The sequence below is a fragment of the Myodes glareolus genome, chromosome 27 (assembly GCF_982192425.1).
Source record: "Myodes glareolus chromosome 27, mMyoGla1.1, whole genome shotgun sequence".
NCBI classification, from domain to species: domain Eukaryota; kingdom Metazoa; phylum Chordata; class Mammalia; order Rodentia; family Cricetidae; genus Myodes; species Myodes glareolus.
In genome coordinates this window covers 7658656-7684608 of record NC_142052.1, presented here as the reverse complement: position 1 = coordinate 7684608, position 25953 = coordinate 7658656, and the positions used below count along the sequence as shown (strand labels likewise).

The following is a 25953-nucleotide window of genomic DNA, read 5'->3' as shown; positions in this document are numbered from 1 at the left end:
CCCTTGGCACAGTCGCTGGGAAAGCACTAGGGAAGGATGCCTGTCCAGGGTCTCTGAATGTGAGACCCAGGAGACGATAGAATGCAGAGATCAGACTCAAGTGCCGCTGTACGGTGGTCCCTGATGAGGTAGGCTGTAGTGCCAGGACCAAAGTCCCATTAGCAATTATCTGCTCTCATAGCTGGATTCTGAACAAGCTCCAATTTTATTTGTGGAGTGGCCACTGATAATGCTTGTTGCTAAGCATTTGGTCTCCTTAGTCATTTTCTGCCTATTTAAATAAAGACATAAACATTTTAGTGATTTAAACCAAGTTTACAAAGTTAATTAAAAAAAAGTCTCTCCCAAGAAATGTATTATATGGGTAGCGTAGATTACAATTCAAAGCCAAAAAGTAACTAAAAAGCCATTCGGTGAGGAACTTATTTTATACCTATTCTTAACCACAAATATTCTGTTCGTTTTAGGTATTATACTCAGCCTTAAGATTATACGGAAATAATATGTGCATAAAATTTTGAAGACGCTCCCTAACTCAAGATGCATTCTCCCATGTTTCACTACAGAGATCGCTGCTCATGGGTCTGTGCACGGGCACCTATAATCGTTAGTCACAAGTGTTACAATCAGGTTGTGCTGGGAGGACGAGAGCTAACATCCGATGTTCCAACTAGAACCAGTACTCTAGAGAAAGAAGTTACTCCTCCCAGAGAGCAGGCGAGCCAGAAACCAAGGAGGAAGGTCTCTGTGGACTATACACCTGGGTAGAAAGACAAGGTAATTTCTAAAATAACAAGAAATTCTTACAACAAGCGTAATTTGTCTCCATAATTAGAGTGATTTACTTTCATGTCAGATGAAACTGGACTATGCTGCCATACTGATTTAGGAAAAAAAAAAAAGAAAGAAAAGAAAAGGTACATAAATCATTCAACCCAAGAGTTTTCCAGAGAAGGCATTGAAGTTTACCTCATTTTCTTTCCAAAATAGATAAAGTTTCCATCTACCAGTTTGGTCACTGTATTTTAAACATGAGATTAAAAGAGAAGTCCAAACTGGGTGGTGGTGGTGCACGCCTTTAATCCCAGGACTCGGGAGCAGAGGCAGGCAGATTGCTGTGAGTCAGCCTGATCAACAAGAGCTAATGCCAGGACAGGCTCCAAAGCTACAGAGAAACCCTGTCTTGAAAAATCAGAGAGAGAGAGAGAGAAAGAGAGATCCAAAAAATTTTGACTTCCTTCTCGTCATATTAAAACATCTCTCCAATTCATTTCATGTTTCTTTTTTGAGACAAATTTCTTTTTAAATCCAGCAAGCATTTCTTTTTCATCAGGAAACCCATCTCCTCTTTATCCAAAATAAGGGACTAGAGAGATTGTTCAACGTTAAGAACACATACACATTGCTCTTGCAGAGACCCTGATTCCATTCCCAGCACACAAATGTTGGCTCACAACCATCAGTAACTCCGTTTCTGGGGGTTCTGGTGCCCTCTTCTGATGTAAACAGGCTCCAGGCAAAATTTTCCAAATCTTTTTAAAATCTAAAATAGAACCCAGCATCACCAAGACTGGACTAAATATCCAGTAATTCTGTCTAAATATCGTTCAACAGCAAGCTCGAAAATCCTATTAGAATCAAGCTTCAGAAACAGCTTCTGGGAGAGGAAGGGTGTCCTGAGTTGAAGCATGTCCTCTTGAATTCCTGGGCTGGAGTCCTAACACTCCGTGCCTCAGGACGTGACTTTAGGTGAAGATGGGGACTTGAGAGATCTAGGTATGTGGAACAGACGCTTAAAAGAAATCCCACACTAGCTCAGAATTGAGAAATAGATGGTAATTTATTTAGGGATAAACTCACAAATCAGAATTCTCTGCTTAAATGGAGAACAGAGATCGAATCCAGCAATCCGAAAGAGCAGCCAGGGAAGAAGGGGTGGACGCAGGTTCTGCATCAGCATTTATGGAATAAGAGGCCACGCCCCAGTAGGCGGGTAACCACCAGCTGTAAGACTTCCTACAGCATAGGTAAGGTAAAGTGAGGGTATCAGGTTGAGCTTCAGTCCACTACACTGTGGTCAGAGAGACAGGTATTGAAGGAAACAGATATGAAGAACTACGGAGTGAAAATGGTCATCTACAGCTGAAGAGGGAGGCTTGGACTAATCCTTCTTCCAGCTCTCAGAAGAACCATCCCTGCAGAGGCCATGGCTTTGGACTTCTCACCTTCCCTTCAAGACACACACACACACACACACACACACACACACACACACACACACACACACACACCAGCTAACTAATACAAAAGTCTATCTCCACCTAGAGAGAAAAGGCACTGTCACATGACCCAGAGTGGCTGATACTGCATTTTAAACATCTCTTAAAATATTCACAATCTTGGGTATAGCTCACTTAAAGAGATTAGTAAACAAGAGATCATGGATAAAATGACAACTGGAGTCGCTTCTTTTGGAGAAGACCTTGTATTCACAAGGAACCCTTAAGTGTACTCTGTTGAGCATCACTGAATTATCCGCCCTTCTGCCTCGCCACTGTCACTGACTTTGCCACCAATTAGCAAAGCTCCTAAGAGATGCTGCTGGGGTCTTCTGCTGATGGCCTCTCCCAAGTCTTCTGCTGGTGGCCTCCTTTCTCTTCTCTCTAATCTCTCCAGAGTCTTCTGCTGGTGGCCTCCTTTTTCCACTCTCTAATCTCCCCTAAGCCTGCTCTACTGAGCTCCTTCCTCAATTTTAGTTTGGAGTTTCTATTGCTGGGACCAAACACCATTACCAAAAGCAACTTGGGGAGGAAAGGGTTCACTTCCACTTCCATATCACAGTCTATCATCCAAGGAAGTGGGTGCAAAAATCCAAGCCAGCCAGGAACCTGGAGGCTGGGGCTGAAGCAGAGGCCATGGAGGGTGCTGTTTACTGGCTTACTCTCATGGCTTCCCGGTCTTCTTTCTTACAGGACCCAAAACCACAGAAAGATGAAGCCCTCCTAAATCAATCAACCACCAAGAAAATGCACCATAGGCTTGCCCAGAAGACAACGTGGAAGGGGCATTTCCTCAATTGAGGTTCCCTCTTCCCAAAGGGCTCTTGCTGTGCCAAGTTGACATAAACCTAACCAGCACAGCCAAGCAGTGGTGGCACACACCTTTAATCCCAGGACTCAGGATGCAGAGACAAGCGGATCTGTGAGTTTGACGCTAGTCTGGTCTACATAGTGAGGTCCTGGAGAGCCAGAGCTACACAGAGAAATCCTGTCTCAAAAAAAAAAAAAAAAATCACAAAACCAAGGCAGCAAATCATGGGATCCAAACTCCTCTAGCCCCTTAAGGAGCTCCTTCCTCAGTCTCAGCATCCCTCTCACTAGGTATGAAAATGCCTGATTCCCCCTGACTCTCCCCCAACACACTCTCCACTGGCCTCTGGGTCACCCACTCTCCATTAATCTCCTGACTCTCCCAGTGCACTAATGCTTGGTCCTTGAACCCTTCTTTCTCTAACTAATATCTCCCCACAACCGATCTTCATAAAGCCTATCTATCCTATCTTTCAAGATAGACAAAATAAACTTAATATGCAGAAATAATATGGAATCGGATGGTTCTCTAGCTCCATAGCAGCAATAGCCTGCCTAGTCCGTTCTCATCCAGACCTCCGCCAGTACACATCAGCTAGAATGGTCTCTTTGATATAAAACATGGAGCTTCCGCGGCCAAAGCCTTCCGTGGCTTTCATTTCGTTCTGAACAAAAGGCCAGAATGTTACCATGCCCAAGGCACAACGCAATCTGCCTCACTCCATCCACCCAATGTGTGTTCTCACCTCTTGCCAAGTGCTCCCCGCTCACAGCACTCAAGTCCGGTGAGTCACTCTTCTTAGAATAAGTCATGTGTGTGCTCACCCTAGGACCTTTGCTCTCGGTCCTCCTGTGGGCGTCTGCATGCCTTGATTCCTCCCTTCACTCAGGCTCTGTTGAAGAGCACAAAGCGCCCTGCTCTGATTGCTCAGACTTCCCCATCTTCTTATGCCCTATTTTCCTTCCTGACCCCAGCACCTCCTGCCACGTATCAGTACAATCCCTAGTTCAGTTTCGCAACCCAAAAAACTCCATTAGAACAGAATTCTCTTCATTTCTGTTCTCTGGTATAGTCCTAGTATGCAGGCCAGGGACAAGCACAAAAGAGGGTTGAATAAATATTTGTTGAAAGAATGAAAGAACACCATATGGCCTGGCAGAGAGTCAGTATTAAATGAATGACACTTTGAAATAGACATGAGACAAGTGATTCATTATGGGGGGAGGGACATAGTGCATGCACACGCACTCACACACAGACACACACACACACACACAGAGAGAGAGAGAGAGAGAGAGAGAGAGAGAGAGAGATGTCCTCCTATTGCTGAAGTCAGTCCTCTCCTTCCACCATGTGAGTGCCAGGATGAAAGTCAGGTTGTCACACTTGATGGCAGACACCTTTACTTGCTGGGCCACCTTGCTAGACTTTGGGGGAATGGGAAGGTTGGGATGGGGCGGGGAGGATCTTGGCAATGAATTCTTAACCAAGCCTGCAAACTAGGACCCAGCTCCTGAGCCCTATCCCCAGAGGTTCCTAAACCGAGAATAACTTACTGGTACACATCTCTGATGTGTAATCACGCTGGCGTCTGCTGCTTTAGAACACACTTCTTACTGACACTTGCTTCTTTCTTTTCTCCTAAAAGAAAGCAGTTGTCCTTTTTCATGATTACCTTCATTAGTCAGTGAGCTGCTAGAACTTGACAGAGAAGGGTGGCTCTAAGAATCATGTAAGAAGTATGTGTTATCTCAATCTACAGAAAACTGAAAGAAAATACAGACATAATCATTCAGAGAAGATATGCATGATGGTTGTAGGAAGATAAGTAGTTGGATAAAACTATAAAGCTATTAGTCAGCCAAATTCCCATACTTATAACCAAAAGAGAAAATACAGCTAAGACACAGACAAGCCTAATGATCTCATTGCAGACATAGTAATATAGTAATATTACTATATTATCATAGTAATATTATATTATATAGTAATATAATTATAATTATAACATATATAATATATATTATAATATAATATATTATATAGTAATATAATTTTAATTAATACCGTATACATGTAATTGTCCTTTCAACTGAACACTCTTGCCATCCAGAGTGTGTGCAATTACTAGAACCTAAAGAAAGTCTTTATTATAGCCTCTAAATGAGTGGTATGAGAGCTACCATTCCCACTTGCCCTCGGGAAGACACGGACATGATCCCATTATTCCACAGCAGACTTAGGAATCATCAATAATTTTATTCAGATTTTCTTTATATGTTCTTCAGCTTCCACTTTCAGTTTTAGCTTCTGATTTCAGACAGCATAGCCTGATGATGCCTCACGCACTGCTACCTCTGTTTTGTGAACCTTGTATTCTCAGAACAGCAGCAGAAACTGCCTGGAAATGTCAGCACTCTGACGTGATGTTTATCATGGATGAACCACAAACAGCCTTGCTTCCCCGTCAAGAATCTAGTAGAACTTGAATGACAGCTCCTCGGTCCATCAGCATCGCGTGAGAAAGAAGGACCCTGCACAGACTTGCCACCCTCTGGAGGGTCATGGGCATCTACACTCTTTGTATATGGGCAACACAACAGGACATGGCGGCCTCACTGTTGAAGCTTCTCCTTGGAAAGCAGCATCTGCCCTAGAGATGAGAGATTTCTGAGACACCTGAAGAAAAGATCACCCCTGGAAAAGAGGAATGATCTGAAGATGACTGAGTACCAGGCAGGGAGTGGTAAATACAGAACTCTAAGAATCGACCATGCTAATCTATGAACACGGATCAGTTCTACGTAGGCACAGGGGCAGGCCATGGGGGGTCACTAGAAAGTGCAGACTTTGGAGACAAACATGCCCCAGCTTTCTGGCTAAGCAGCTTTGTCATCGCATGGAAGGTGTTATTGTCCTTGCGCTCCATTGTCCACAACCTAAGAGCAGTTGTGGATTGCTGTAAGGATCGTTGCTAATAGAGGCAATGCATCCCAGCTTTAACACTCCACAAGTGGTTCTGACTACCCAAAGACTCGGCTTTTCTGACAAAACGTTAGAATTTACATAAGAGACCAGATGATTAATTTCTAAAAACAAACGGCTTTTCAACCCATCAGGGGAAAATCAATTAAAAGTAAAACTGTAGAGAAAAACAATCAAATAAAATAGGAATTAATGCAGAATGCTTCAGTAAAAGCTGAACAAACAAGGTTTTTAAATATAAAGATAACATTATAAAGATGTCGATTTCTTAAGTAAACTAAGAGATTTAACAGAAGAAATTGTGAACTCTTTTAAATTTATTCTGAGTTGTAATTGAAAGAATAAATGAGTGAGAACAGCTGATAAATCTTTGAATGAAATCAAGTAGAATATAAAAGAATGAGAGGGGGAGAGAGAGGGGGGAAGGGGAGGGTTGGGGAGAGCTTGGGGGTGTGGGGTGGTTGAGATGGAGGAAGAATGGATATGGGATCAGGTAAGAAGATACCTTAATTGAGGGAGCCATTTTGGGGTTGGCAAGAGGCTTGGCTCTGGAGGGGTTCCCAGGTGTCCACAGGGATGTCCCCAGCTAGGACCCTGGACAGTGAGGGAGAGGGTGCCTGAATTGGCCTTGTCTGTAGTCAGACTGATGACTATCTTGAATATCACCCTAGAACCTTCGTCCAGCGACCAATGGAGATAGAGACAGAGACCCACAGTGAAGTACTGAACTGAGCTCCCAAGGTCCAGTTGAAGAGTGAAAGGAGGGAGAATATGAGCAAGGAAGTCAGGACCGCGAGGGGTTGGTCCCCCCACTGAGACAGTGTGCCTAAGTTAATGGGAGTTCACCAACTCCAGCTGAACTGGGACTGAAGGAGCATGGGATCAAACCGGACTCTCTGAATATGGTTGACAATGGGGCAGACTGAGGGGCCAGTGATAATGGCACTGGGATTTGTCTCTACTGCATGTACTGGCTTTTTGGGATCCTAATCTGTTTGGATGTACACCTTCCTAAGCCTGGATGGAGGGGGGAGGGCTTCGGACTTCCCACAGGGTAGGGTATCCTGCCCTCTCTTAGGACTGGAGGAAGTGAATGGGGGGTGTGGGGGGAGTGGGAGGGAAGTGGGAGGAGGGGAGGAAGTAGGAATTTTTGCTGAATTAAAGTTTGTAAGTAAACGGTTTTTAAAAAATCAAAAAGAAAGTATGTACTAAAATTCTATATGAACTCTTGGTACAGAAAAAAATACACAGCACAAAAAAGTAAGGGGTTGGCATGGTGCCACATGTCTACATTTGAGAGACAGAGGCAGGAGGGTTGGGAGTTCAAGGCATGCCTCAGCTACACAGTGAGTTCAAGGTTAGTATTAATTACATGATACCCTTTTCAAAAAGCAAACAAAACAAAGAAATAAAAACATAGCCCCAAAGAGATCAAATAAATGTGTATAAATACCTTCCACATATTATATAAAACAATAGCTTATAAAAACTATATATACTACTACATATACAAAAACTATATATATATAATACATGGTATAGAAAACAAATAAATAGAGAAAAGGTGAATTATAGATTACTCAAAATATATTTATAAAATTATTTACATAGGTATTTTTCTCATATGGCCTTGACATGTTGCCATCCCTCTCCCTGGACTGCTTAGCCCTGCTTGCCTTCCCAGGAAGGTAGAAAGGGTACCCAACAGGGCAAAAGCCACTTTTCAAAAGCCTCCTTCAAATACTGTGCTGTAGGATACGGTGAATAAAGGGGCCCCAAGGCCTAAGGATTAAGAGTCAGAGACATCAATCACTAAGTAATGAGTCCAAATACAGGATGCTCAGCATATTGTTAAATAAGAAAATAAGTTTTTAAAAACTAATGTAGAAAATATTCCCATTTTGTAAACAAATGTTCAAAACAAAATGTATGCAAAAATATTTTTGGCATATAATAGACATGCCTTATCCTGATGGTTAAGGGCACAGGCTGGAAGAGCAGCCTGGTCATGCGAGTAGCTCACCCATGCTGGGACAAGTCAAGGTTGAGCGCATCAGAATTCAGGGGCATTAACACATAAAATGCACCTAAAATTTTTAGCTAAGTTTTGTTCTTATTTTTTATTGTTCCTGTTGTAAAAAAATGCTAAGATATTAAGAATGGTGTGTTTATTTGGTGGAACTTTGGGTATTTTATTGTTTCATTTTTCTATAGTATGTATTTATTGTTGCCAGTTCTTAAAAGTAATAAATGTCGGGGACTGGAGAAATGGCTCAGAGGTTAAGAGCACTGCCTGCTCTTCCCAAGGTCCTGAGTTCAATTCCCAGCAACCACATGGTGGCTCTCAACCATCTGTAATGGGGTCTAGTGCCCTCTTCTGGTCTGCAGGCATACACACAGACAGAATATTGTTTACAAAATAAATAAATAATAAAATAAAATATTTTTAAAAAAGTAATAAATGTCAGAAATGAAACAGAAACTTGGAGCAAACAGTATTAATACTTACCTGGTTTTAAGATAAATAAGTATGTCCTTAGTGCACCTGGCTCGGGGGTATTAAACCATCAATTATTATTTTGATTCAAGTTACTGCCTAGTATGTATTTTTGATTTGCACATGAATCATGAAATCAGGTCTGCATTAATCTTCCATTTCAAATGGTCAATTCTTTTTGCTCTCAGTATTAGGGTGATAAACAAGGACCTTGATCTGACTATTTTAGCAATATTAGAATTAATTGCTTAGCACAACAGATAAGAAAACCCACTATTCTGAACCAAAGTACTAAAAACAAAGATTTGCTTTCTTTCCAGTTTCAAGGGGTGTGACTACAGTCCTTGGTAAAGTGTTCTTTGAGTCCATGGTTATATAGACAGTTCAGTATACCAGAACTCATGGTTCCCATAGTTATACCCCAGGCCAGTGTTCCAGTCAAAGCATGAGCCCTGTCAAGTCTTGGAGTATAAAATAGCAGCTCCTACGAACATAAAACACCTACTGGATGAACTCAATTCTGCATTCTTCTGCTATTTATCAACCCAAGTTATCTAAGTCAAAATTATACCAATGTCTCTTAAATGACTACATTTTATATGTTTGAAGTTTTAAGCTGACCAACCTCAATTTCTCTGCATAGTCTTGGTAAGGCAAACTTTCCAAATAATCGACTTTTCTAATTTAGATATCAACCCAATACATCGACAACTTTGTCTTTCTCTGAGTATCGCCTGTATGTTGAACAGGTGATCTAAATTTAATGCTTGCTTTATGTATCACACATTCTGTTCACACATAGACCCCAAGGCTGATCTGATCAGTCATTACTTTTAGTAGCCACGTGACAGATATGGCCACAAAAGTAATCTTAAGAGTTCACCCAGGCTGGCCTCAAACTAGTGATTCTTCTGCTTCTGCCTTCAGCGACTCCTACTGGTGTGTGCCACAAATGTTATATTTAAAATTATGGTTTTAGAATTTTAATCTTGAATTAAACTACCTATTAAAATAGGTAGTTTTTTATTTGGGAAGATAAAATTTATCTTTCCATTCTGTCTCTATTTTTTTTCTTGAAGCTGATGTATTTGTTCTTCAATAATATTATTTAGGAGAGTGTTGTAAGTGATATATTTGAAGTTAGCTGTTCTTATACTGTCTTCTGTTGGCTTTGATAAATTGTACATTAATTATTGGATCATTGCATTTTTTTGCTTTTGAACTGTCTATTTTGTTCTTGTAGATTCTTTTTTTTTTCAGGTGTGACTCTATGGTTGGCTTTTAAAGGTAGGAATAAATGAAAATTTAAGGAAAGCAGTCTTATCTACTGATCTAAGTGCATTAGATTAAGAATATTTGGGCTCATGCTTATTTTTTAAAAAGTCATGTTTGAGTGTGAAAAGTTATGCTCTATAGGTAAAGAAGTAGCAAATACAGATGAAATGAAAGAAAATAAATGAAAAGAAATAAATAAAAGAAAAGCAAATGAAAGAAAATAAACTGAAAAGAAAAAATGCAAGCAATAATAAAGCATTTGTGATAGCTCACACCTGGAGTAGCACTGGAGGCCGAGGCAAGAGGAGTACCTGAGGCTTGAGACCATCCAAGGTTACATAGCAGGACCAGGCTCTGTTCTTCACAGAACAGAAACAAAAGAGAATATATTAAAATGATGGGCCACAGTCTCATGGACTTACCTACAGACAAAAATTTACATTTACATTTTGAAGACAATAAAGAGGCCTTGAATGGAGGAGTGTGGTGCTTAAGTCTTACAGCAGGTTGGAGACAGGGCCTGAAGGAACAGTCACCATCACCAAAATCCCAAGAATCCAGAAATGAGACCATACCTACCAAGGGTCTAATTGAAATCTGTACTACTCGTTGGTCAATGTATTGAAATCTGGTATTAATAAAATGTCAAAATAGCATACATGGTAAAAATAAAATACAAAAGTATGTTGATTGTTTGAGGTGAAAGTAAAAGAAAGCCTGCTAAATCATTGGGCAAATTGGGAAATCATTTTAAATAAACAGATCACATCATTACACAGCAAAAAAAAAAGAAAAGAAAAGAAAAGAAAAGAAAGAAAGAAAGAAAGAAAGAAAGAAAGAAAGAAAAAAGAGTTCACTAATTCTCTGCTGAGAGTGGTTGTGCTTGCCTTTACAGCTAGGAATGTTACACCCTGTCTTAAAAAAAGAAAAAGAAAAAGAAAAAGAAAAGAAAAGAAGAAAAATATTTCATCAATTCACCAATCCTATGCTTAAACATGTAATTTTCAAGACCAGAAAAACAGTCTACATTTCAATACTGTTTGTTTACTCATTATTCTAGCTTTTCAAAAAATATTTTGAGTCTTATTTCTGCTTTCTACTCACTAGGCATCCTTCCCAGCTTTCAATTTTATAATATTTGGTGATACCTCCTTGAAACCAAAGTATTAATTAAAGCAGTAATAGCAAATAGTAATAGGTCAGGGATTTAACACTATACTGGACAACTTCATCCAGCTGACATAAATTTTTAACATTATAACTCTGGAATATATCTGACTAATCGAGAACCTGTTGAGCAACCTATCAGCCATCATGCACTTCTGAATCTTGTCCGTAATGATAGAACAACAACACAAACGCCTTGCTGAATGTGGAGAATCACTGTCTCTTCATCATATCCAGAGCCTGTAGCGTCTTCCCCATCAACCTCCAGTTAGCTTCTATGCTAGTTCCCTACTGACTGCCTTCTCCTTCCGCTTGCTCTTGAAGTGCTAACATTTCTCTAAGCATGTTATATTTGCTATTCTTGGTGTGCGCTCAGAGCCGGGGTGAGCACATCAACACCAATGACTCAATGGCTCATGTGCTCAAAGCTCCTAGTTTCACTCTATCAGCAGGATTGCTCTGTATGAACCAGATTTCAGAAGACCCCTTTGGACATCTCCTGGGCACTTCAAACACGGGATGCGCAATGCGGAACTCATTCTACTCCTCCCCAGCTTCTTCCTCCTCCTTCTCGCCTTTCTGGTCAGTCTCAGTGAAAGGCAGCACTGGCATCTACCCAGAGCAAAAGTTGGGAGGTATTCAGGTCATGAGGGCTCTATTCTAAGAAAGGACTCAGGCCATTAGCACAAAAGCAAGTTCTCTATAACAGGACAGAAACTCAGCCATGGATTCCTGAAAAATGGGAACTTTTCTTTTCTCCCAATTTGTTAGTTCTTTGAGAATTTTGTACAACACATGTAAATCATATTTACTCCTTTCCCTGACTCCTCCCAGATCCATCCTCCCCTTCGCTACTCACACAATTTTAAGTCCTTTTTCTTTAACCCATCAAGCTCAGTGTATGCTGCCCTTACAGTCATAGATGTGTGGCATTCCTGGAAGGGGCACACCCCTAAATAAATCTGACGCTCCCTCTTCTAACAGATCAGATGCCAATGTGTAGTTAGCCAGGGGTGGGACTTTGTGCCCACCTCCTTCATCGAAGCTGAAATTTTGTCTGGCCTGGGTCTTGTGCAAGCGTTGTGAAGACAGTCTCGACTACTATGAATTCATACTTGATGAGCTCCAGGACTACATAGAGAGACCCTTCTCAAGAACAAACGAGCAACAAGAAGACATTTTGAAAAAAAAATATGAAAACTTAGTACTGTAGACGTTTCCTAAAACGTATACATACACACACACATGATAGATAGATAGATAGATAGATAGATAGATAGATAGATAGATAGATAGATGATAGATAGATAGATAGATAGATAGATAGATAGATAGATAGATAGACAGACAGACAGACAAATTGGGATAGATTTGCCCTATAATGTGGGGTGTTAGGAATGGGTTACCTCCTCTGCGGTTATTGGCAAGTAAGTCCCCATAGATCCTCGAGCATTACAGGCTACTGCCAAAGTCTTACTTATATTGACTGTAAGACGCCATTGCTGGGGATGCCATACACTTGAGTCATAGAAGATGGAGGAAGCAAACTGATACTCACCTGGCAGTGGAATCTTTTGCACAGGAGGTACGTCTATCTCCTCCCTCCCTTTCTTCTCCCCCCCTCCTGTCATTTGTCACTCCGTTAGTGCTTGTCTGATATTTTTCTTATTATAGAGGCAGCAGTCCCCTAAATGGTCTTCCAATCTTCAGTGTAACCTCCCTTTTATCTTACACAGAGGGGAAAAAAAAGATTCTAACTTAGTGCTAATAGCTACCCATAGCAAGAGTTACAAACCTTCTGTCTCTGGGCCTAAGCATCTCCCACCATTCTGGCCCATGCACACTTCATGTTGGTCATTAGTGCTCATTCATAACTTAAAATTATATACAGCATGCTATTTTCTTTGCCAGTGATAGCCTACCTGTATCTAGTATAGTATCTCCAAATTTCAGTTGAACATCACCTGCTCTAAGACTAAGCTCCTCCATGCTGAGCTGACTCCTCCTGCCGCTTCTACTCAGCCCTGTGCATGGCCCTACAAAAGCATTTAACCCACCCGCCCTGTCATCAGAAGCTTGTGTGTCTTCCCTTGGGAGGAACGTTTGCATGGCTCGTTTACTAGGTGAATAAACACATGAAGGACAACTGTGAAAGAAGTACCAGGCAAAACTACTGACTTAAAATGTCAAAAACGCTGAGTGCCAACACAAACCCAAAATGTTTTCAGCCTCTTTGTAGTTGCGTCAGTATTTTCTGAGCCATACATATATAAGACTTTATGGCCAGGCAGTGACGGCACACACCTTTAATCCCAGGACTCAGGAGGATGAGGCAGGTGATCTCTGTGAATTCCAGGCTAGCCCGGTCTAAGAGAGCAAGTTCCAGGACAGGCTTTAAAGCTACAGAGAACCTCTGTCTCCAAAATACAACAACAACAACAAAGCCAACCAAAAAAAAAAAGACTTTATATTGTGAAAATGTAACAAGATATTATGCTCCATTCATTTTTTTAGAAATAAAAATGTATTCTTACCTGAAACATTAAGGGAAATAATAACATATAATTTATAGGCTAGACAATTTCTTTTCTTTCTCTGAGTGTTACATGTCTCAAAACATCTAGACATGCCCAAAATCTAGGGAACACATATTTTTTACTAATTATATAAATCCATCAGAAAAAAACAATAAAACAGAAATTCTATAAAAGACAAAATATAAATATTTACGTGACATGAGAAATATTGCTATAATGTAATAACATTATTTAGTAATGACTAAATAAACATAAATTACACCATTGAGATATTTTCTTATTTTCTACCATCAAATTAATAAAAACAGTATCCTCCAATCTAAGACTTCTACTGCAAATCATCCACCCTTGGTTAGTAGAAACTTAGATAGCTTTACATCAATTATTATTAAGTTTTTATACTATAAACAATTTAAAATAACCCACCTGCTTCAAATTAAATTGACCCATTTGTTCAACAGGCATCTACCAAGCACCTAATATATGCCAGACCCTGTCTAAAGTACTAGGGATACAATAAAATATTCATACACATAGAACACATCACCTACAGGGTTTAATATACAGTGGGAAAGGGAAGAGTCATATGAGCAAATGATTACAATATATGTAATTATGTGTGTATATATATATATGTGTGTGTGTGTGTGTAATAAATATATGTACGATATTATGGATGCCAAAAATGAAAATGAGAAAAACAAAAGCATAACCTAGAAATAAAAGGGATTTGTAACTTTATACACTTCTCCAGGGAAAGTCTGGGAAGATGATTGCATAGAAACATGGAGGACATGGGAAGAAACCCAAGCACGTGTCTAAGAGGAGGTTCTAGGCAGAGAAAATTTTGCATAAGCCCTGAGGAAGAACACTCTTCAAAGAGGAATCTAGAGAGTGCCATTGTGCAAATGCAGTCCTCAGAGTTCATATGTTGAAAACTTAGTCCCTAATGTGGCGATACCAGAAGACAGGAAGTGAATCAGTCACGAGGTATCGTTCTATCACGTATTTATGACGTTATTACAAAAGTGAGCTCATTGTAAAAGACAAGTTAGTCTCCTCCTCTCACATCCACATTCGCCACATTCTGCAACGAGGCTCTCACTGGACAGCCAGTCCCTTTAATCTTCTTCTTAGCTTCCAGAACTGTCAGCCAAACAAATACCTGTTTGTTATGAAACTACCCAGTTTGGGATATTGTGTTAGAACAGCGCAAAAGAGACAAGAAGAAGTCTAAGAGGCGAAATTATCACTTCCATCGAGGCCAGTTTATGCTGCGCCTTTGTGGTTTAGATCAGGAACACCCTGTTAGACTCCGATATTAGACACCCCAGGGGGTGGTGCTATGTCCCTCCCCTAGTGGCACTCCTGAAGCCCCGCCCCATGGTGCCCTGCTTTACCCTTCACTACAAGCTTATAAGCAACAGAACCAATAGCCCATGACCAAACGCCCTGATGTCATCAGCCAAGATAAATCTATCTTCCTTCAAGATGATTTCCTCAAGAATCCCGACGGACAGCTGACGCACACAGAGGTCCACACCAGCATCACCGCTTTGGTGTTTAATGAAGCCTTAAAAGGGTTTAATATGGAAAAGTAATGTTTTATGTAACTTTTGGGGTTTTTCCTTTGAAGTTTAAAAGATTTGATATTTTGATCAAAGAGTGGATAAAAAAGGTTTGGAAAATTGTAACGAAAACTACCCCATAGGTAGTTGGTTGATCTTTCTTCTCTTCCGTTCCTAGCAAGTTTCTTAAAAGACTTTAGAACCAGCAAGCCAGCCTCTATATGCTTTCCCATCAAAGAAAAGCAGAACATTGATTTTTCAGGATTTTTTTTATTTCAAATGTCAATGGCATGAGTGACTGTCTAGTAAATTACATTTTTAATCCGATATTTTCTGGTACTTGCATTTCCACAGTATTAAAAATACATTTCCCTTGAGGGTATTTCTAATAAAGATGATAACATTTTCGAAATAAGTCAATATTGGTACTTACATGAAAGTTTTCACGTGGGAAGGGTAGCATTTCCTGATCTTAAATTTTCCGAATGTCAAATAAATTCATTTTCATTTAAATAAAACTAATTTATTAAAATTATATAATACTATAATTTATTTATAATTTATAATTATAATTATTATATAATGTTAATTAATTATATAGAATTAATAATATTACTATTATTTGCTGACTGCAGTGTGAAATCCTGATAGGAAGCAAGACATAGGGTGGTGTGGCCCAGAAGCCCCAGGTGGTGAGAGGTCTGATCCTAAACAAGACAGACACCAGGAGCAGGGCACACATTTCCAACAGTTTCCCATCTATTTTGAATATTCCAGAAGATAATTACAGCTACAGAAAACGCCTCTCCCAATAGGTAGCAAAGACAGAAAACATTAACCAAGAAGGCTGACCATCGCTGGCCTTAATAGTGCTGCTGCTTGTAGGCTAATGCCAGACTTGGGTGTAGTACTTAATAATTTCTATATTTGTTTCTTCTGTCAGGGTGAACGTCTAGAAAGTGCCAGTCAACTCCTCTGCATCCTGCCTCATCACCAGCGTGCACACAGGTCTTGGTGTTGAGACAGTAACTTGAGCAACGTTTGCTAAGGTACTTCCCAAGGATGGGAGGATCCCATGGCCCATTCAGTGTGTTGGATGGCTTTCTAGGATGTTCTGCTGAAGCAGGAAGTCACTGGGGTGAAAGTTCAAGGGCTTTTATATTAAAACTTGTCCCCACATTTTTAGAATAAAAACTTTACTCCTTGTTTTATTCTAAGAGGAGTGGGCCTTATATATCAGAGTGCACCCTAACTACCAAAGGGAAGCATGCTGGGCCTCTGCCTCAGAGCTTCTGATTTAGTAGGTTGTGAATAGGGCCAGGACCCAAGATACTGTGTATCTAACGAGTTTGAGATAATGTTAGGTGTTGCTGGTCCTACCATTACTCTAAGGACCACTGACCTAAAGGAAAGAAACAGGTCTTTAGTAACAAAGCTTTGACCACAAATAATAAATAGTATCTTCTGCCCCAGAATTTCAAACTGAAGGCCCGCATATCACGATCGCTGGGTGTTTATTTCTGTCTTAAATCGGGTCCAACTGAAAGGAGATGTCAATTATAAGTAATTGCACCGTAAAAATCAATTTCTGCATATAATTGAAAAAGCAAAGCTAACTCCTTACGCTCTTTTGAAGGCAGTGATTAGTGCTTCCAAAGATGATCTATGTCTTACTTATTTTTATAATCCCCAAAGTGCTTTCAGCAAAAAAATGCCCTCAATCATTGTTGCTGAGTAAGATTATGTAATTCCTCTCCTCAGTGAGCATACTATGTACGTGGGGGAAAATGTGTGCTCACAGACTTTGAGAAAGTGCGTGCTATCCTTGTGTGATTCAAAAAAAAAAATACGGGCCCCTTCTGAGCAATGATTTGGGAGAAGGCATCCCTTCCTCCACACACGTGCAGATCTGTGGCAGAGCGCACACTTATCACACTGAGCTCTGGAAGGATTCTAGCTCTTTTTTGCTCCTTGGATAAAACACAGAGCCACTCATCCATACTGGCAGCTTCCTGCATACAACACTCATGGGCAAGCATATAGCTGCTAGAAAGAGAAGATGATGCAGCTGCACCGCAGAAGAGAGAAAGGGTCCATTGTCTTTTGTGGTACAGACAGAGTCACGTGGAGGTCTAGGATGACAGGAAGGGTCACGTGCCTGTCACGTGCCTGAGATGCTCTATCACCACCACCCAGGACCTTCAGCCAGCAAACTTCTACTATTATGGTAGCTTGCCTCTTGCCCCTCACTGGGGTAATGCTATGGTTCAGATGTGTGTGCTGAAGGTTTGGTCCCCAGCTAGAGGAGGGATTGAGAGCTGACTGGATCTTACGGGAGCGATTCATTGATAGAGTTCTCTACTCATGACTTCATAGCTAAGTGGGCTGGCAAGAATTGGGGCCTACTTGGAGGAATAGATGAGCAGTGTATCTTGTCTCTAATCCCTTCCGTCCCTCCCTCCCTCTTTTTTTGTCCCTTTTGCCTCCATCCCTGGCATGAAGTCAGAAGCGTCCTCGGCCATGTACTTCCACACCCTCATTTTTCTTGGTGTTGCTTCAGGCCCAAAGCAATAGAATGAGACAACTACGGTCTGAAACCATGAGCCAAAATAAACCTGTTCTTCTAAGCTGTTTCTCTTATATGTTTTTGTCATGGTGACAAAATGCTATCACACGCAGGAGGCTATACATTCTCACTATATGTGGTATTTTCCATCACACCATTTATAGCAACCATAATTACGTGATGTGTGGGTTTGTTTGGGATTTGCCCCCACAAGATTATAAAGCTCTGTGTGAGAAGAGGCCATGTGTTTTTCAACATTTTATTACAATTGCTTGGTACCTAAGTATTATAAATGTGGGCATATAATACACATATATATTGAAAATGAACTATTAGACTATGTTAAGAAATGCAGTAAAGAAAGAATTATCCGTGGTTTCTTCCACGGAAAAATAAAGGACAACCGGAACTTGAGGAGACTATGACGGTCAAAAGCAAGAATCACCAACACTGCTGCAAAAAAGCAGCGCGAGCTAAGCGTGCCGCTGTCGGCACTGTGGGCTGCTATTTTCTTCCCTTGTGCTAAAATATGACATTTCACGGATCTATCAACTCCTGGCTTTACATTGTAAATATTGATGGTGTGAATACTTGCTCACATTTGCCTAAAACATGGAAAATGGTACTGAGCAGGAGAACTTGAATGGAAAATCCGCCCCCGCAGGCACAACGGGCGAGACTAATTATGGCAGCTGCGTGAAAACAGAGGCGGGGTTCTAGCTCCTTCAGTGATAGTGACTCCCCCGTGGCGCTTGGTCAGAGTCTCCCGTATGTAGCCTTTTACAAGTTTTCTGGTTTTTTCGAACTTAGAAATATCGATCACTTCCCCATCTAGGACGGCTTTACGGCTATCCTATCCTCTAACCCCTTCCTTGTCTGCAAGTTGAGAACAACTCATCCCGACTGATCCTGGTAGAACCGCTCGGGCACAGAGCGCCAGCAACGTAATCGCCAAATGAAGAGCCTCTTGTCAGCTCTCGTCTTGGGCAGGACACTTGTCAGACACCTACCCCTTTCTTCTTCAGAGTCTTTCCTCCCTTCCTTCAAAATCCCATAACTGCCCATTCACCATGCTAGCCATTGTTCTGCGTCTCCTTTGTGAACTTTTCTGCTCCATTCAGTGTTGTTAAAGCCTTAGTTCTAGCCTTTCAACCATTCCTTTTATTCACGTGACTCTCAGGTCCCCCTACTAGCCCAGACCATGATCCTGAGTACTGTAGCTTGATCCCTGGCTGACAATTAAACAGCTCTGTGTAAGTCGGTCAATCTTAAAAAAAAAAAAAAAAAAAAAAAAAAAAAAAAAAAAAAAAAAAAAAAAAACCTTCTCTTCCCCCCATTCCTTAACCTTGAGGCTAGAGGCACTTCCTCCTGATCAGGCTGAAACCCTCATTCACTCCTCATTCACATCCACTTCCTGCCAATCTAACATCATCTCTTTTCCACTTCCATTGCTACCCCTTCGCTGATGCTCCGCCTCCCTTCCCTGGACATTAATTACCACCCCCTCCAAGAAGGTCTCACCTCTCTCCATTTCCCCCTTCTCTAAATCTGGCCTCCATCCTACTGCCAAACTACATGTTTAAAGTCTTCTCTTGCTTCTGACTGCCAATCCAGAGAAGACCACCTTCTTCTCAGCGTGGCATCAGACCCCTGGCGCCCAGACTCCTCTGCCTCTCAGATCCACTGCCCAGGAAGCTTCTCGCTGCTCACTATAGTTTAGCTGTACCCAATGATGACACAACACAGCTTTGTGTTTCTGCCACGCTTTGGTCTGCACTCTACACCTGAAACGCCTTTTCCCCAAAAGAGCCACAGTCCTGTCTGACTCTGACTCTTATCTTTTTCGGTAAGTTCCTGTTCCTCTTTCAAGCCCTCTTCACCTCTTTGTTAATTCTTTTTCCCAAGCGGACCATGTGGGTTCTAGTACCATTGGCCTCTCTTGTGGGATCAAATCCCTCATTATAATTGGTTGTTTACATATCTGTCTCATCCTTACTCATACATATTATATTTTAATTTTGTATTTATTTTATTATATTTATCACAACATTTTGCCTGCAGACTAGTAGAAACTGAATAGATGTTGATGGAATAAAAGCTGTTGGCCAAAGTCATCACTCACTGAAACTTCGGAGATATTGTGCAAGATTTCTGAGCAATGAACTAAGGACCTCGTGATTGCAGTTACCAAATTTAAATAATGTATACATAATCCACTTAGTTCTGTTCTTTTTTGTTCTCACAGGCTCTTTTTTAATATCTCATTGCAATGCTGAATCATCTGTTGGCCTGGACACTTTTTCCTCTGGCTGCCCTAATAAGTCCAATTAGTCAATTAGTCAAAAACATCTTACTAAATTCACAGGTGTAAGCCTAGGCTTGAGTGTGAGCCTTTGAAGTCTCCCTCACAATGCTTCCTGAAATATCAGTCTCAAGCTCCACTAATCTAACAACAAACAACTCTCACACTGATACAGATTTCTCCTTTGATAGGTTACACATCCTCATAATATAAAAGAGGTCACTCATTAGAGTCAGGGTGCCAATGAAAAACAAACGCACAAAACCCCAGAAAGTTTTCCCCTCATGCAATAACCCCAAATATTCGCAAATAGCTCTTGTGTCCAGATACCGTTTAAAGACATCACATCCTGTCCTCACCCCTCATCTCTAGGTGCATTGACTTGATTTCTTGTTTCTCTTTCCCTGATGTCCCTTCCCGTTGGTGTAGTTCCACCCTGCTGATCTGATCACCAGCTGAACTTCCGAGAGTCATCGTTTTACTTCCCCTCTTCGCTCTGCCACCCAACGGCTTTGGCAGCACCATACTTAGAACCTCACTCCAGGGTCCACTTTGCCACAAAATCTAAGGTGAAAACCTCAGCCCACAGCCGAATTGAATCTTTGAAGATCCTTTGTCATCTCAGGCAATGTCATCAGCTTCATCCCAGACCAGTTTCCTGCACTGCCTTTTCTTCTACAAGTAAGAAAAAAAATCAGTCTTTGTGACGTCATTAAACATGGCTTCTTGTATAAAAATGCTGAGGTTTAGAGTACCCTGCAGATTTTCCCAGTCCCCCTTTCTCTCGTGCTATTGACTTTGGTGTTTTAGCCTCAAAGGTCCTTGCCTTCACTCTTCCCAGTCTCTCCCCACCTCGTAGTGCTGATGTCCTTGTGTCCAGGAATAACTCCATAACTCTCTTAGCGTTAAGAAAAACTATCACTGATCAGGCCACCATGGCTACCAGCACCAGGTCACTCTGTGATGTAGAGGTGAAACCCAAAAGACGCAGCAGTTAAAACAATCGTAACAGACAGAGAATGGCTCTTCTATTCTGCTTATGGCCACAGTTCAACATCTGTCTCTCAGAGGGACTTGCCAAACTCAAGGTGAGTCACCTATCCTCACACTCCCAGAACAAGAAGTCCTCACCCTCAATGCCCAAGGATCATTTAACTTCTCATTTTCCTCTTCAAAACAGTGGTAGACTGGAACAATGATCAGGAGTACAAATTAGCTCCGCTAGTCTGGGTATCGACAATCAGATTATGCCCCTGGGAAGCCTCTTGTCGTTCCAGAGGAGCCTCTAACCCACAGCACGTGGTCTCACACTGCTTTCAGTCTGCGGGAAGAATGTCAGCAGATCTGTGCATTACTGGTTCCAAAACCGCAAATACCCACAAGCTGCCTCAGTAGCATCCTCTTCTATATTTTATCTATTGCCGTTTTCAAAGAGAAAAATTCAACATTGATACCTAAAAGGATGAATCAGACACAATTTCTAAAGCCAGTTCAATGAAAAGCTGGAATTGGATGAGCTTCACTCCCTTGTACAACCCATCATCCCCTGGCCTCAGTTCTACATGGTTATAGTCTAGGAGTCGGGGTACAGATCCCTTGGTAGAGTTCTTGCCTAGCATGCAAGCCCTAGGTTTGATCCCTACCACCGGATAACCAGGGCATGGTGACCTCGCCTTTGATCCCAGCACTTGAGGCAGGAGGATCAGAAACTCAAGGCCCATCACCAGTAACATAAGGAACTTGAACCCCGCCTGGGCTACAAACCTTGCAGATATGTAAATAAAGATTGTGGTATCTCTTCTGTTGGCCTTGGCCTTTCCACTTCAAGCGCGTTCCTCACTACTAAGGATTAACGTCGCAAGGAACTTAGAACTTCACTTCAGAAAAGAGACATGTTCTACGTGCTGTGGCCAGGCAACTGAAGGGGAAAGTTTATCTCGACACGACAGTTGTGGACGTCGAGAAAGCGGGATCCTATAGAAGCCTCTAGACTGGATCATTCACAGGTGACAAGTGGGACAGGTCGCAGGAGACAGAACCAACACCAGTGCCCTCTGAAATCGAGCCCGGCTGGGAGCTGAGCCCTTGCCCTGATTCACTAGTGCCAATGCAGCTGCAGAGGCACAGGCTAGCTTTCCATCTCTCGCCGTCATCTCAGGCTGTCCTGGGACTTGTATTGTAAGAGAGGAAGATGAATGATGTCTAGAAGGACGATGCTCTAATTCAGAAGCGGTTCCAGCGTTGCACAAGGAACAAAATCTGCCCTTTCTTCTCAAAGGGAGCTGATGGCTAACCTATTTCTGCTGGATAAATATAAAGAACCCATCACCACGATTCCTAGCAATCTTCCATAAGACAGCCTGTATGGCTCACCTCTCCAACACGATCGTTCAAAGTAGGTCAGAAATGTTACTTCCTTCCCCTCATTGATTTTCATTAAAAGGATGCACTTTCTGAAACACTAAGGGGAAAGATAAACACCCAGTGCAACTTACAGTGACACCCTCTGTAAATTTTTGGCACACTAAGTCTCGTTTTCCTAAAAGCAGAAGAAAAAAAAAAGATCTAATCACCCAGAATTTATCTTTTGTGGCTATAAATCAGCAGCAATCTCAAGCCGTAAAGTACACAGCTGCACGGTTTCGGCCAGGTGAAGCACCTCCCCAAGGAGCATATTCGCTTTGCCCATTCTGATTTTCTACATCATCAACCCGCCTCTTTTCCTAATTACTATTTTTTTTTTGTACCTTCTTCACAACCAAGTCTTGCCCCAGAACATCAAGGGACACCACAGCATGCTTATGTGGAAACGGAGAGCAGGGGAGTTGGGTCAAAGCATTTGTGGAGACAGGGGAACCGAGAAAGCAGGAGAGGGAGGGTCAGTATCTAGCTCTCTAAAAAGCTATAAAGCGATAGTTTTCTAAATCCCACAAGGCAAGGCTTCCCCAGTCTCCTCTCTTTCCTGAAATTTCTCCCTCAACCCCAGGTCCTGAGATTAGCTCTCCAACCGGGGCGCTGCAAAGTCCTTTCAGAAACGCCCAAACACCAGCGCGGAAAGAAAAAGCACCACCAGAAAGACAGCAAACCTGCACACCCGCTCCTAGCCAGCTAGCACGGGCGAGCAACTTCATCCCTGGACACAACCGAACGCCCCTGTCCTCCAAGCCCGAAAAAGGTGATGGCCACTCTGAGCCCGGATCCGCGCGACCGCCCCACCCCGCACCCCGCCGCAAACTCCAGGCGGGGGACCAGGTGCTGCTCACCTCCTGGCACGCAGGAAGCGGGCGGCCCGAGGAGGGCGAATCCCCAGCCCAGGCAGCCTGGCAGGCGGCGAGCGCCCAACAGCAAATCCAGGCGGGGCTCCAGGGCGGCGAGCGCGCGCAGCGGGGACCCTCGGGAGGTCGCCCCCAGCCCCTGCCCGGAACCCGCCGCAGGGCGAGCAGCAGCATCGCGGCGCTGGGTGGACTCGGACGCTCAGGCTGCCGGAGGCGGCGGGGACCGTGCTTTCTGCTCCTCTCCGCCAGGCTCCGCTCAGCTGGTCCTCCCGCTGACAGCTCGGCCGCTCGCCGCGCGGGCAGCCTGCGCCCGTGCTCCCGTCACGCCGGAGGGAGGGACCGTGGGACGCGGGTGCGGCGCGGGGGCGGGACGCGGGGCGGGGACGCGAGAGCCAGGAGCAGGTGGCGCGAGCGAAGGCTGAGGCCCAACCCAGCACGCGTAGAATGGTGGCACTGCCAACCGTGCAGGAGCCTCGCGACATGATAGAGGGTGTCGGGGTGGCCAGGGACCCCGAGGTGTCGCTCCTCTTTAGAACCCTATGGACACCCTAAGAATAGCTCTTGAAAGGATCCACGCCTGGCAACCTCAGAATGAATTTCTACATGATTAGGGTTTGCCTGAAATGGCACGGATGAAAGAGGCCTGAGGTCTGTAGCATTGGACTCGGTTATCTCATCTATTTAAAAGAAAATGGTTGCGGTACCCACCAGGAGGGGTCGCCATGCGGGTTAATTAAGTTGATGTGCACAAGGCTCTTGGAAGAGTGCCTGGCTTGCAGTGGATGTTTACGGTGGTGCTTTGCTGCTGATATTGGTATTATTTCCTACAGATGTGCAGCCTCTAACGCGCAACCCTGTTTGCTTCTGGGAGAACATTTCTCCTGTACAGAAACAGCGCAATGGTGGTCCATTTTGTGCGGGCCCCCACGAAGCAGTGACCAAGGACATGTAGGTGTAGGAGGATGCCAAGGACCTTTGACCCTAGGAATTATTAACGAGTTATTGTGTTCAGTTATCTTGCTCATTCGGTTACTTGGAGAAACGCACCTGACACGCTAAACATAAACGCACCTAAATTATCTGCAGCACTGTACATACGTTTACTCAAATATATAAACATCCCCTTTCCGTTGTCTTCCTCTTACAGTGTGGGAGTACCTGGACAGGTAGATGCTCTGTTATTACTTTGCTTTTATTTCCTCTGTGTGTGTGTGTGTGTGTGTGTGTGTGTGTGTGTGTGTGTGTGTGTGTTTTAATTCTTTAATCCATCCGGGATTCATGTGAACCAAACTTACATTATCTTGGTCAACAACTAACCACATGACTCATGAATTTAAAACATTTTCTTTATAAAAATAAAGCCCATTGTAGTCAATGTAACGAGATTAAATTACAATTACAGCTCTCCCTCATAGCACCGTCTGTCACTCTCATTTAGTAGCTTCCTCTTAAAGGAGCAGACAGCCTGGGCTTACTAAATCTACATTGGTTTTCTCTTGTGCGGGGTACAACCAGAGGAGAACTGTCCCAACAGTCAACAAAAGCCAGAGCTACACCAACAGCAGAGCTAAAGACTTGCTCTCTACATAGACCGGATTTGCAGGTAAAGCAGATAACCATGCAAATGACCGAAAGTTTTTAAATCCTCTAAACACAGAAGCAATGTTAGGAAGTATGAATGAATTCAATTAACGAATGTTTGAGACATAAATTTTATATGACTGGAATGAAATATTATGAAAATGAAAAGTTTTTTTGTTGTTTTTTTGTTTTTGGTTTTTTGGGGTTTTTTTTGGTTTTTCGAGACAGGGTTTCTCTGTAGCTTTGGAGCCTGTCCTGGAACTAGCTCTTATAGACCAGGCTGGCCTCGAACTCACAGAGATCCACCTGCCTCTGCCTCCCAAATGCTGGGATTAAGGGTGTGCGCCACCACCGCCCAATGAAAAGTATTTCTATATGAATCCAGAAATAAGAATAATTCTAGTAAATGTGTTTGTGGATTAAGCACTCTGGAGCACAAGTATTCTGGAAAACAACTTGACAACATACCAAAACATGTTTATTCATTCAGGGAACATGGTAGAAGAGGAGACAGGAAGAATGTAAGGGCAGGAAGGAAGATGAGGAGGAAGACAGCAACAGGGTGTCTTCCGGGCACAGCACAGCCATTGCTATAGTCAGACATTTCTCTCCTGCCCACCAGTTCCCAAATAACCACTCAAAGGCTCAATATTACTTATAAACGCTTGGCCGATAGCTCAGGCTTCTTATTAGCTAACTCTTACACTTAAAATAACCCATATTTCTTATCTATGCTTCACCACATGGCTCATGCTTGTTGCCTCATTTACTATAAGTCCTGCTTTCTCTGCTGCTGGCTGGCATCTCCTCTGACCCCACCCTTCCTCCTCCCAGAGCCCTCTATGTCTACCTGTCCTCCTTACACTTCCTGGCTACCAGCCTGTCAGGTTTTTTTTATTAACCAATGAGAGTAATACATATTCACAGTGTACAGAGGATTATTCCACAGCACACCGCACTCATGATATCACGGGACCCCTGCCCACTGCCCTGGACCTTCTACAGGCAACCAGGGATCCCAGGGGGCGCTAGCCCTCCTAGATGAATTATTAATTACTGATGAATTCTAGAGAATGGCCAGGCATTGCCTTCATTTGCGTACCCAGTAGT

The 25953-nt window shown here is 42.6% G+C and overlaps 1 protein-coding gene across 1 annotated transcript in view; it reads right to left on the bottom strand.

Annotated features, from left to right (window-relative positions):
• The window catches only part of Elapor2 (endosome-lysosome associated apoptosis and autophagy regulator family member 2), a 164234-nt gene extending 140709 nt beyond the window's left edge, over positions 1 to 23525 (bottom strand). The window contains exon 1 of the mRNA XM_085684180.2: positions 23251 to 23525. Coding sequence (XP_085540306.2) covers positions 23251 to 23436 — 186 coding nt within the window. The 5' untranslated portion in view covers positions 23437 to 23525. The remainder of the gene's footprint in view (positions 1 to 23250) is intronic.
• Positions 23526 to 25953: the final 2428 nt, after the last annotated feature.